The 13,341-nt window shown below is 39.5% G+C and overlaps 1 protein-coding gene across 1 annotated transcript in view; it reads right to left on the bottom strand.

The window, feature by feature from the left end:
- The window catches only part of CTNNBL1 (catenin, beta like 1), a 180,276-nt gene that overhangs the window by 120,329 nt on the left and 46,606 nt on the right, over positions 1 to 13,341 (bottom strand). Inside the window, exon 4 of the mRNA XM_011974984.1 lies at positions 7,409 to 7,548. Coding sequence (XP_011830374.1) covers positions 7,409 to 7,548 — 140 coding nt within the window. The remainder of the gene's footprint in view (positions 1 to 7,408; positions 7,549 to 13,341) is intronic.

Below are 13,341 nucleotides of genomic sequence, written 5' to 3' on the forward strand. Positions count from 1 at the left end.
TAAGTGAAGTATATCTAAAAGATGAACAGATGAAGAGTCAAAGCAGGCTTGAGGACAAGGGTCATGTCATATTCATCTTTGCCTCACATCTTTAATGATCTGAATGATCCCAAAATTATCACCAGCCATGTAATCTTGTGCAAGCCCCTTTATTTCCTTAGAGCTTAATTTCCTCATCTGTAAAATTGGGGTAATAGTCTCTGCCCAGCCTCTTCCACTGAGTAGCTATAAGGAATAAATGAGATCAGGTATGTCAAAGGCCAAGGAAGTTAAAATACTCAAGAAATGTAAAAGCACTATAATACAGATTGTTAGTCAAGTCTTCCCACAGAATGCCCAAAGCCCTCACTATTGCCTTCATTTTTCCAAAAGCCTCTAAAATCTAAAGTTTAAGCTAACAACAGCATGGTCCCCCCTTTTTGGGTCACAATGGGTTGGAAGATGTAATTTTATATTTCAGCTATGCCACAGAGATTCAGATTGATCAAGTCCTTTATCAGCCTTTCAGGTCTTGTGGGCAAGATATCACATTTTTCTTTGATTATTCTTATACCACGCTCACAAATGTGTCACATGAAACCTAGAAACTAAAAAATAAGAAACATTTTAGACAAAGGTGATTTTATAGAAAAGCATAAATGGCCTTTCCAGGAAAACTTGTTTCTTATCATGTTTCAATGGATATCTACTTGCCTACTTTCCTGCCTCAGTTGAGAAGTCAAATAAGAAATCAGCTACCTACCAGGCCTGGTAAACATCTCATCAATCCTACCACTAACTGATTTTATATAAATTCCCAACTTTCACAAAATGGCATTTTAGCAAGGCAGTAATAAGTCTGTAATTGCCATCATCAACTCCTGGGTAATATAATATGACCCAGAAGACAGAGGTCATTTGAAGACCAGAAAGAGGAATGAGAATCAAAACTAAAGACAGACAAACTCTCAATCTTGATGAGAAAATTCAGCATGGTTGGCCATCCCTCCAGCATTTCTTCACAAGCAGACTCTGGGCATGGGTGATAGGTTTTTCCACTGTAGTTACAATTTCATTTCACAAGGTAAAAGGCTCTTCTGTCCAAGTATAATAGGAAAAGAGAGAGCCTGTCTCCCTGCGAATTACTAAAACACAGTTTTTGATAGCCTATTTTGTCATGTCGAGTAGAAAGGCCACCCACGCACTCCCTCTGTACCTGTCCACTACTGGGGCAATAAGTTAGTATAATAATAGGTAAAGCAGAAAAGACCAGCTGGGCACAAAATGGTCCATAACACAATGGCTCCTGGAAAAAAAGAGTGGTGTTTACTTCTATTTTTTGGCTCTGGATATTTGTTTTGGGGTCATATCCCACTTAGAGTCTTGGCACAGAAACTAAGCATTAATCTCATTAATCTCCAATGAGATGAGTCCACAAGGAACAAAGTTATGAAAAAAACAACAAAGAAAGAGAAATAAGATGTATTAAGCAGATGGCTTTTTAAAAGTCATTTCAAAAAAGCTTTCTTAAGACAAATAAACCAGTATAGATTCAGAGAATATAACTGTTAATGCAATAAATGTGAGCTTTTTAAAAAATTCTCTTTTCTTTAAGTTCTAGACTAGGACAGTAATTAGATATAGCTCAATTAATGCAGATGAATTTCAAAACAGACAAAATGGTCTTTTTCTCCTTCAAAAGCAGCTGGCACAAAGCTACCTAGAATGAAACTGGACAATCCTAGATCAAACTAATATGAAGGAGAAATGTACTCATTCAACATTTATTAAGTCCTTATTAAATGCCAGTGGGGAGTAATATGCCACAGGGGAAATGTCCAAAGCAGGCTACAACCACCCTAATCTTCCGGGGACATAGATTTCACCTAAAACAAGACCAAAAGTTACATTAATCTGGTACCAGGTTTTGTTTGTTTCAAGTTACATTAAAAGATCCTTCTTCTACATTGCCATTTTGGCACTTTTAACCTAAGGTGTTTATCTTCAGAGCATATTTAATTGGCTCCAAAAAATAAGTGGTTTATCAATACATGTCAAAGTCAGATGACAGATGAGAAAAAGAAGTAAATTCTTCTAAATGTAATTTTAATTCTGGAAATATCAAGACAAATACAGCTCCTAGCAAAATAACAGCTCAAAATACGGAAGTCTTCTTAGACAGTGCTGGCGGGAAAGCAATGGAGCAAATACCAACTCCCTCCCAGTCCAATTAGAAGAAAGCCCCTAAGGAGGCTCAAACCCTTCCCAGCCCTATTCTTGCTCATTAGCACTGGGTCTGCAACACAAGGCACCCTTGACTATTGTACACACCCTCTGGGACAACATGGTGAGTCTCAGTCAGTTTGTTCCACTTTAGTATTCTCAGACCCAGATTACTCAAGTTCAGTTGATCCCTGTTGATCTAAAACACCGATCTCCTTATTTTCCAAATTCCCACAGTAATTCTTCACAAAACTCACTTGACAACTCTGTAAGTTCTCCTGGTTTTCTAGAATCAGAAGAAAACTAAATAGTCATTTGGAAAAGAACAGTGCTAATGACCACGCCCTAAAATTATTCCACACCAAAAAGAGCCGTCCCATCAGCACAATGATCTACTCTGCCACTTACAAATTTTTCCCTGCTTAAATATTAGCATTCAACCCAATGTATTGGTACCTTAAGTTAACATTACAGTGAGACCTCATTTTTCTGTCTCACAAAGGGGTGGAGAGAAAGCAGACTTTGAATAAATTGGGTTCAGGTTACTGGATTTTTTTTATTTTAATTAAAGAATAAGGCATTTAGCTGGGAAGCAGTAGTCATTGTTTTTTTTTTGTTTGTTTGTTTTTTGTTTTTTGGTTTTTTTTAATTAAGCCATGGACCTGATACCTTGATAAATTTGTAGTGACTACATGAGCAGCCAGCAAGACCACATCAGCTTCCATCCATAGTACGAGGAATGGCAATGTCCATCGCAAAGGGAGAGGCTACAAAAATAAACCTGAAATGCATGCTAATCTCCACGTCTGTCAAAAGCTTACCCATCTCCACTCCCCACACCCCCAAGCCAGAGATGACACACACCTTCTCAGGGCTCCAGTCAGTGGTATTTCCTGAGCATACTGCTCCAAACGCACTCTCCACACACACCATGGAGGTGGGGGGTGGGGGTAATTAGAGGGTTTTTGCTTTAAACTGGAGTTATTATTTTTTATTAGCATCCAACACACTTATCATACAAAGGAGGAACCCAGTAAATAACAGTGATCTACCAAAAAGACTTTAGAAGGGACTCCACTAACCACTCAAATTGAGAACATGGCAAGTGACACACAAAAACAGAGTATTTATCCATTTGGCGCCATGTGATTATTGTTGTGGTTTGTTTGTTTGTTTCCCTTTTATTCCTCCTTGTTCCTTTGGGCCAGTGGAGTAAATCTGGCTTAAAGCAGTCCACAAAAATGGATTTTTTAGCAATACTTTAATATCTTTAAATGTACTTTTGGTTTTATTTTTCCATAGAAACACTCTAAAAGGTTCACAAGAAAGGAGCTCTAAACACGTTTAATGATTTACTTTAAAGGAAAAAGTGTTTAAAAAGCATTATTTTGAAAAGGCAGCAGCTGCTGGGTTCCACCTTCTGCTCCCTCCGACTGCATTTAGAGTAATCCTCCAAAACCATGTGAAGTGTGTGCTCCCCACCCCCAAGATATGCTCTCCACAGATCAGAATCCATTCTGCAGCCAACCGATGGCTGGGCTCCAGCCTCTCAAGGGGGCAGATGAGGCACAGAAGCGCTGACAAGCCCTCACCAGCAGCAGTGATGCAGAGCGCCAGAATAAACTCTGAAGCTGCTTCTCACGGTTGAAAGGATGAGGCACAAGCTGTTTTCTCACATCCTCTGCCTCTTAAGGTTACAACAAACCAGCCTCTGATCCAATTAAAATCCCTACAGTTTATGTTTTCGCAGAGGAGGACAAAGCAAAGATGACCGGTGCTTGCTGGGAACATAACCAGCCATGTATGGTCTTGGTTGATAAATGAAGGGTTAAAAAAGATTAAAAATTTAAGTCATGACTGCCATGAAATTGTTTATTCATGGTAAGGTGTTTTGGGCAGTTACAGCTGTACAACAGTAAATTGTTAACAACCGTTTCCTGAAGAAAGATTTCCATTATAGATCACAGATAAGACAAGCAGCAGAGTGCAATGTTGCAGGGAGAGCAACGTTCCGACCAACAGAGGATATGGTAGATGCAAGTCAAGAGGACCTACCCTTTCCTGAAATCACTTTCAAGAAAAATCGTACTTTGAGGAGGATGACATTTACCCTAATTGCCGCCTCTAATTAAAATTAAGGTAATTAAAAAAATTTCAAATGCACTTTAAATTTGATGTAAGACATAATTAAAAATCAGATTTTAAAAAATATCATTAGGACAGTTGGGTGCAGGTTGGCATACAAGAGGAAAAAAAAAAACAGTTTAGCTCTCAGAAAACAGGAGGGAAATGGCAATCTGTCAAAGTTATTATAGGGGGATGTGTTTTTTCCCTTTTTAAAGACCAGAACTTAACAACTTGGAACATCTGTGCCCTTGCCTTTCCCAAATATGCCGATGTCGAGCAGCGTTTTTTTGTGTGTCAGTCTTCTCCCCAGCAGGAGCCAGGCTGGTGAATCAGCAAAATGTCAGTATCTTCCAAAAGCTGTTACTATTATTTTGAGTTAGCAGGAATAGAAAAAAGAATGAGAGTGGTGTTTCCAGAAAGAAAATAAGTCATTTCTGTACTAATACACAGGGTAACAGGTGACCATGCGACTCTGTCAGCAATGTCGTAAATCCCACAGGAAGACTCGAGGTGCACTGGAGGAACACTGGACTGAAAATCACAGATGTGGAGTGCCCGTCTTAACCTCAAGTTAGCTGTCCAACATCTGGACCTCACACTTGTCACTAAGTAAAAACAAACAAAGTGCTCAGCTAAGTCCTCTCTAAGGTCTGATCAGATTCCGAAATCTACCCTTCTGTAGGTGAACTGAAATGTGAAGTAACAACTAGAACTCGTAGTCTCTGAATCTGTGAAGATCATTAGTGCCCTGAAAAGAGCTAGGCGTATGGCAGTTACCTGCCAAAGAAGGAATGTTTATATCCCCCCACAGATTCATATGTTGAAGCCTATCCCCAATGTGATGGTACCTGGAGGTGGGGCCCTCGGGATTAGTGTCCTAAAAAGAGACCCAGCGAGCTCCCTCACTCCTTCCACCATGTGAGGATGCAGTGAGAAAACAGCTATCTAAGAACCTGGAAGCAGACCCTCACCAGATACCAAAACTGCTGGTGCCTTGGTCTTGAACTTCCCAGCCTCTAGAACTGTAAGAAATAAATTTTTGTTGTTTATGAGCCACCCAAGTTGACGGTATTTTGTTATAGCAGCCCAAACAGACCAAGATAATGCCCAATATATATTTACTGACTGATGCTACTTGAGCAACCAGCACAGCTTATGGTTCCCAAGGGCCTAGCACAGTGCCTGGCACATCATGAGCACTCACAGCAGGTCTACTGAGTGAAATTTCATGAGACCATGTACTGAGCTCACTCAGCAACAAGTTAACTAACTAGGGTCCTTATACAACCCAGAACCCCACAGCGAACCCTGGTGAACAAAGTCATAAATCTGGGAGCTAACAGATCAATTCTTGATGCTATCTAACATTACATGAAGCATCAGAAATGTCTTAAGACAGTCCTTCAAGAAGCCTGCATTAAAATTATTCACTGATTTATTTCTATGAGAATTATCAGCCAGGCAAGAACTTAGTCAGACACGCTCTCAGGAGAGAGATTACCAGAAAGATGAAAATAACATGAAGCAGCAGCAGATTCCCTGTGAGTATCACTCAAGCAGACTAACTTCATTTGTCTCTTACCTTTGGAAATCTGGATTTAAACAGAACAACTACTAGAAGAGAATTTGGTTTAATGAACATAACCCTGTCCACAGACACATCAAAAGCCTTTGCAATAAAGCTACAGCATATCTGATAGCCAAGATAAAGTATAAAATGGTTTTGGAAGTCACGATTCAGATTCAGTGACAAGTAACATTTACTAAGTGCCTACTACGTATCAGGAACTGTGCTCAGCATTTATACACTCCTTTGATCCTCTCAGTAACACGGAAAGCTACTCCAGAGGCTGAGGCAAAATCACTTGAGGCCAGGAGTTTGAGTCCAGCCTGGGGAACATTGCAAGACCCATCTCCAAAAAATAAAATAAAATAAAATAAAAATTAGCTAGGATGGTGGCATGCACTTGTAGTCCCTCCTCAGGAGGCTAAGGAGTAGGATCACTTAAGCCTAGGAGTTTGAGGCTGTAGTAAGTTATGATTATGCCACTGCACTTCAGTCAGGGTGACAAAGCAAGACCCTGTCTCTAAAAACAAATAAAAATAACACTGAAAGACAAAAATTATTAACTCTACCTGTGCAAAGAATATAAGCTGTGGAGGGGCACCATCTTTCACACAAAAATGAGGCTGAGAGTCAAACCTAGATTGTCTCTTTAGGCCTAACATGCAATCAACAAATATTAAATGTTATTTATTATGTGTTGTACCCAGTCTTTTTTTTTTTTTTTTGAGATGGAGTCTCACTCACTTTGCTGCCCAGGGTAGAGTACAGCGGCATGATCTCGGCTCACTGCAACCTCTGCCTCCTAGGTTCAAGAGATTTTCCTGCCTCAGCCTCTCGAGTAGCTGGAACTACCAGTGTGCACCACCACGTCCCGCTAATTTTTATTTTTATATTTTTAGAGATGGGATTTTGCCATGTTGGCCAGGGTGGTCTCAAACTCCTGACCTTAAGTAATCCAACCACCTTGGCCTCCCAAAGTGTTGGGATTACAGGCACAAGCCACCACAGCCAGCCTCGCTTTTAGGAACTGGAAATATAGGAATGAACAAAACAGAATAGCTCCCCTGTCCTCCTGGACATCCAAATGTGCTTTCTACCACGGTTCACTACCTTCTCTAGTCTCAACTCCACTGGACCATCAGTTAGCAGAAAGATGCCTAAATTAACAGATTCATATCTGTCTGGCTTTGCCCCCATAAGGGGCCTTCCAATCCACATCCTAAAAAGTAAAGCTGTTAATGTATGAACAGATATATCACGATTAATTCTAGTACTAATAAGAGCAAATAGGACAATTAAGGATTGCCCAAGATTTGCAAGATTTGTTAAGAGAGAAAAACCAGATTTTCAAATGAGTAAAAAGCACTGTGTGTTTCAAGATAGAAGATAATTAGACTGGAAACAGAACATCAGATTTTACAGCACACATCTACAAAGAGAGACAGGAGAGAGAGTAAATAGCACTTCCCCACCATGTCAGCTTTCCTACTGAGGTCAGATCTGAAAGGATATCTGTATTATCATGTCCAAGCAAGCCAAGAAGCGACTGTACGGCATTCAGCTCCACCAGAAGGTGGTACAGGTCTGGCATGGTGGCCACCACGTGCATCTCCTGAATGATGTCATTTAGGTCCAGCTCGGATTCCATGAACCTAGGAGGGAAAACAAGACATCATTAGAAGTAAAGGAGCACTATCAGCAATGAGGAGCAAACAGCAATAATCTAGACAACAAGACGATCTGTCAAAGTGTCTACAACAGACCAACCAAGAAGTACACTCATCCAAACACCATACTGTCACACAATTTCCTTGGGAAATCGATTTCCTCATTACAAAAATCAATCTTGGATTCAGATCTCATTACAGGGTTCCCTTACTCTTGCAGTCACAGGCTGCCTTTCAGAGGCTCCCAAAGCATTTTGTAGCACTAAACGATCTGCCCACCAGTCCTATAGATTCGCTACCATTACCCCTTGGTGTGGCAATTCACTCTGTTGCCCTGAACACAGTTATCCTACTACCCATCCAAAAAGGGTTTCTCTTACTTCCCACTTCAGATCAAGGGCCAGTTATTCCCCTTACCCAAAGGAAGATAAGATTTTCTGTATCTAAAAATACCCTCCCTCTCCCTCCTCTTTGGAGCTGATTCAGAGGCAGATACCAAAGAAAAGCAGACCTAGTCTCTGGCATTCTACAATCACCACCAACTTTACACAGCATGATACTTTACTCACATTTCTACACCTGAACCTTTCAACAAACCTACGCCCAGGCGCTAAGAACAGAACTACTTTGCATTCACGCTGCATGCCCTCCCCCGGTGTTTGACATATAAGAAACGCCGATTAAGCCTTGGATGAACAAGACAGGAGGGTTTGTTCTGAGATGGAAATGAGCTAATCTGGCGTAAGGCAATTGAACAATACCCGACTGAGAGTGACTGAGAGGAAGCAGTTTTTAAACTGACTCTGGAGTCAGACTATCTGGGTATGAACCTGGCTTAGCCACCTACTTAGCCTCTCTATGCCTCGGTTTCTTCTGTAAATAGGGACAATAATGTTACCTGTCTCACAGGGCCGCTGTAAGGAGTAAATGAGTAAGGACATATAAAGCATTGAGAACAATGTCTAGCATAAAAAAGCACTATGTAAGTGTTTGTTCTCTTTACTATTGCTGCTACTATTACTGTAATATGTCTATCTTCTCTTCTTGAAAGTAAACTTCTTAAAGACAGGAACTATATCTTTGTCTCTTATATCCACAGATGCCTACTGAATTAAATCGAGGGCGCAAAGAAAAGCGACACAAACAGGGACTCTTGAAGTCACACAGGACTCATCAACTTCCAGATGCTGTCAGTCTGGGTAGATACAGCTTCTCCAAAAATCTGCAGTCAGTAAGGAACAAAATCTAGAGACTTAGAATTCTTTAAAACATGTCTATATTTTAGACAACATCTATTATTGTTTTTCTCCATTAGTATTTTTAATTATATGCTTATATATTTTTTCCCAGTTATAATATACTTCTAGTAGAAAACCAGGGAAAGAAAAGCAAGCCCTCAAAAACGTAAACAAATCATCCATAAGCCTACTAACCAAAAATAACCATTGAAAATACTCTGTATGTTTAAGCCTTTTTCTCAACTCACAGACCTTTAAATTCTATTTTAGTGTATGATATAAGGCAAAGATCTAACTTTATTTTCTGTGAATGTTTGACCAACTGCTTTAATACCATGTATGTTTGCCTGTATGTTTAAGTCATTTTTCTCAACTCACAGACTTTACCCCACAAAAGTAAGCCTATATAGTATATAGTTCTATATTCAATTTTTGCTGCTGTTGTTAATATAGGCTAAATAATTCCCCTTATCATTATTCTACTACAATAGGATAAGCCAATACCTGACAAACTGCTATAGGTTCCTTCTTCTACATGGCAAAATCCCTCACTCACCACAGCACTCTTCCCTGCTAAGCTGACATCGCTGGCCTCAGAATCCTTCTCAACACAGTGTTCCAAGAACAGACTATGAATCAATCACAGGCTGGGTGTGGCAGATTAAGTTTATCTACAATCCCTGTTCTAAATCATAAATTAATGGCCACATAGTATTCCCTTGAGTAGATATACCGTGATTTAACTAACCAATCCCCCTTTGTCAGGCATTCAGATAATTTCCAATTTTTTTTCCCTTTAACAAATGACACTAAGATGCATATGCATTCCTAATTATTTTGTTAGGATAAATTCCCAGGAAGGAAAGGGCCAAGGCAAAGAGTATGAATGACTTAAATAGATTTTGATATATTTTGCCAGAAAGTACCAATAGCACATGAAGTGCCTGTTTCCCCTTACCCTCTTCACAAAGAGTATTTCCTCCAATTTGAGATAGAAAAGAAAATTCATTTTGTATTTTGCATTTCTGATAGTAAGATGGTTAACATTCTTGTAATGTTTACTATTTGTATTTATTCTTTGCCCATTCCTATTAGGAGGCTCATTTTGTTTATAGATTTATAAACACTGTATATTAAGGAAATTAATCTCTATTCTATGCTGCAAAAAAATAAAGTGCCCTTTAATTTGTACATTGTGCTTTTTGATATAAAGGCTTTTTTTTCCTTTTGACATAAAGGTTTTAAAAAGTTCAAGTAGCAAAATCTTTGCCTTTATGAACTCTACTTTACAGGTATCCTGAGCAAAATATTTTCTATGCTAAAAGAAGATATATTTTATGGTGTACTTTTATGTTTATATATTTAAATATTTAATCCATCTGAAATTTATTTTAGTGTATTGATACAGGGCACGGATCTAACTTTATTTTCTGCAAATATCTGGCCAACTGCTCCAATACCAAATCTATCCTTTCCCCACAGATTTAAAAAAATGTCATCTATCATACACTAAATTTTAATCTGTACTTTAATCTGTTTCTGGGCTCTTCACTCCATTTCATTGATTCGTCTGTGAATGTCTGAGTCAGGACTACACTTTCACATTGTTATAGCTTTATAGTATGTTTTATGTCTGTTGCTGCAAAACACTCCCTTGTTGTTTTTATCTTTTAGTGTTTCCTTGCCTGTTCTCACTTATTATTCCAAGTAAATTTCATAATTATTTTAGCAAGATTTTCCCCCAATACCTTTTTTTTAAAAAGCTCCCTTCTCTGCTTGCAAATAGATTTTTTTTTTTAGATCACTTGAAGTGTGGAAGCTAAATCAGAATCATGACTCAGTAAGGCTGGTGCAGAAAGATTCAAATAGTCCATGGGCCAGGAGATCTATATAATCCTTGAACCTAAAGGCCTCAACAAACCTCTAAGGCTTATTTGCCTTATGTGAATGTGTATATACAAGATTTCTGGAGAACAACCTGACAAAAGGTTTTTCCAGTTCACTTGGAAGAACCGGCAAGGGAGACTGGGCACTAAACAGTAAAAAACAAAATCGTGCTGAGTGCAGGATAAGATCTGGTGATTTGGGTGATCAACAGCCAACGTGATGGCTCATGCCTGTAATCCTAGCACTCTGGGAGGCCAAGGTGGGCGGGTCGCCCGAGGTCGGGAGTTTGAGACCTGCCTGGCCAACACAGTGAAACCCCATTGCTACTAAAAACACAAAAATTAGCCAGGTGTGGTGGTGCACACTCGTAATCCCAGCTACTTGAGAAGCTGAGGCAGGAGAATTGCTTGAACCTGGGAGATGGAGGTTGCAGTGAGCTAACATCGTGCCACTGCACTCCAGCCTGGGCGATGCAGCGAGACTCTGTCTCAAAAAAAAAAAAAAAAAGTGAAAGACTGTCAGTCACCTGGAGGGGTCTGTGCTTAGTCCTGTTTAGATCAAGTAATTTATTATTATTTTTTAATCAATAACATGAGCAAAGATATATAAAAGGCAAAACGAAAAAATGTTATATGACACAAAGCTTAAAGAGACAGTAAGCACAGCAGCTGACAGAATCAATTCAAAAGTTCCTGACAGGCAATAATAATGTGCCAAATCTAACCAAAGGAAAATTACCTGGGATCCACACAGAAAACTGCAGGGAACCAAAAAGTCAAGTACAAATGTGAAGGCTGGGAGAGATACAGTTTCATAAGGGCACATGTGTTTCTTTCCGAACTTGATGGCTTTAGTGAACCATAACTGTGACACAAATCAGAACATGAGACAGTTCTGCCAGAGACAATTCCTTATTCATCTCTGGACATCCAGCACCTGACGCAGGCCTTGGTCCAACACAGAAACTTGGGAGATGCCTGTAAATGGGGGCACAGATGAAAACAGCTGCCACAAGGTGGTTTTAGGGTACTTAAAAGAGAACAATACAGAGTTACACTGATTTAATGACCCTAAAACTTCATGACATCTGTTCAAGGAACCATCTTTTAGGAGGGATGTGGAAACCAATTCAGGGAAATGACCAAGATTCTAAGGAGTCTAGATAGATTTCATATACGAATTTGTTGAAATGCTTTCTCATTCTGAGTTGAAATTTTAAGAGCCAAAGATGCCAAATGATGGAATAGCTTTCTTTGGAAAGTTAGATCCTTCTCACTGGGATAGTTAATAAAGGGTAACATTTAAAAAAAAAAAAAAAATACCAAGAGTTAGATGGTAGAATAGACTGTGCTTCTCAAGTTCCTTCCAACTTTGAGACTCTTCTTCCAAATATGGTCTCAACCCAATGCTTTTAAGTTCAGGAAGTCAGAAAATTATCAAAACAAAACAAACAAGCAGAGAATAAAATTGCAAGCAGGGAAATACTACAAAAATATACTGGGTCCAGTGTTACGTGAGTAACAAGATATCGTGAGAAATGCTGGACTTGGGAATGAGATTGACCTGGGTCATACTCCCAGCCATGCTATTTACTAGATGTGTGGCCATGAACAGTGAATTGACAAATATTTACTGGGCACATACTAGGTGCCAGTCATTGTGTTAGGCACTGAGGATATAACAGATAAAATAATCCCAGTTTCTGGCCTCCATCAAATATAAATAATCTATTACAAACAATTAATTATAAGGGTGCCTGGCACTACCCAAGAGAAGTGTCACTGGAACACAGAGTGTGGTGTCCCAACCTGATCAAGGAAGACACAGAATATTAACTAACTTATTGCTAGACCCTGATTTCCTTATCTTCCTAAACTATAGTGAGGATTAAAAGAGATAATATATATACAGTGCCTAATAATAGCTGGCATATAGTAAGTACTCAATGAATCTATGTACCCTCAAGTTTGTTATGCTGTCACAGTCGTCTTCTGTTTTGCCTGACCAAGCACAGCCTACTCAGGAGCCTATTCATTTAAAGCACACACTACTATTTGCAGAGAACTGTCTTTAGGAATTAGGCATACTTTCAGCAATAGATGACTCACAGCTGGGGGAAAGGATCAAGTTAGAGGTGACGGGAAAGCAATAGAGCAACATATTAAAACAGTAACCCAGGCTGAGACGGGGTCATCGATTCCATCTGATATGACAGAGAATATTTTCCTAGCCTGCCCATGTGCATTTGCTTCAGACCAGCAGGATATTCTCCTTCAACCACAGGGGTGAATATCAGCAAAAGACCAGCAAAGCTCAAAAACACTGGGAAAGCTGCAGAAATTGACAAGTCCTAAATGCAATCACTGGTGGGGAAACATGATGCTCCCTCCATCGAACTAAATCAGCAGTTCTCAAAGTGTAGTCCCTAGGACCCCAGGATGGGGTAGTGGGGTGGCTGGAGATCCTTTCAGAGAACTATAAGATCAAAACTATTTTATAATATATCTCAGACACCATTTGCCTTTTTCACTCTCATTCTCTCAGGAGTGTACAATGGAGCTTTCTGAAGGGCTACATGACATGATGACATCATTGCCCTGATGGCTAATGAAATGTGTGCTTGTCTACTCTTGTATTTTCCAGAATTTTCTAA

The sequence above is a fragment of the Mandrillus leucophaeus genome, unplaced genomic scaffold, assembly GCF_000951045.1.
Source record: "Mandrillus leucophaeus isolate KB7577 unplaced genomic scaffold, Mleu.le_1.0 Scaffold150, whole genome shotgun sequence".
Taxonomy (NCBI): domain Eukaryota; kingdom Metazoa; phylum Chordata; class Mammalia; order Primates; family Cercopithecidae; genus Mandrillus; species Mandrillus leucophaeus.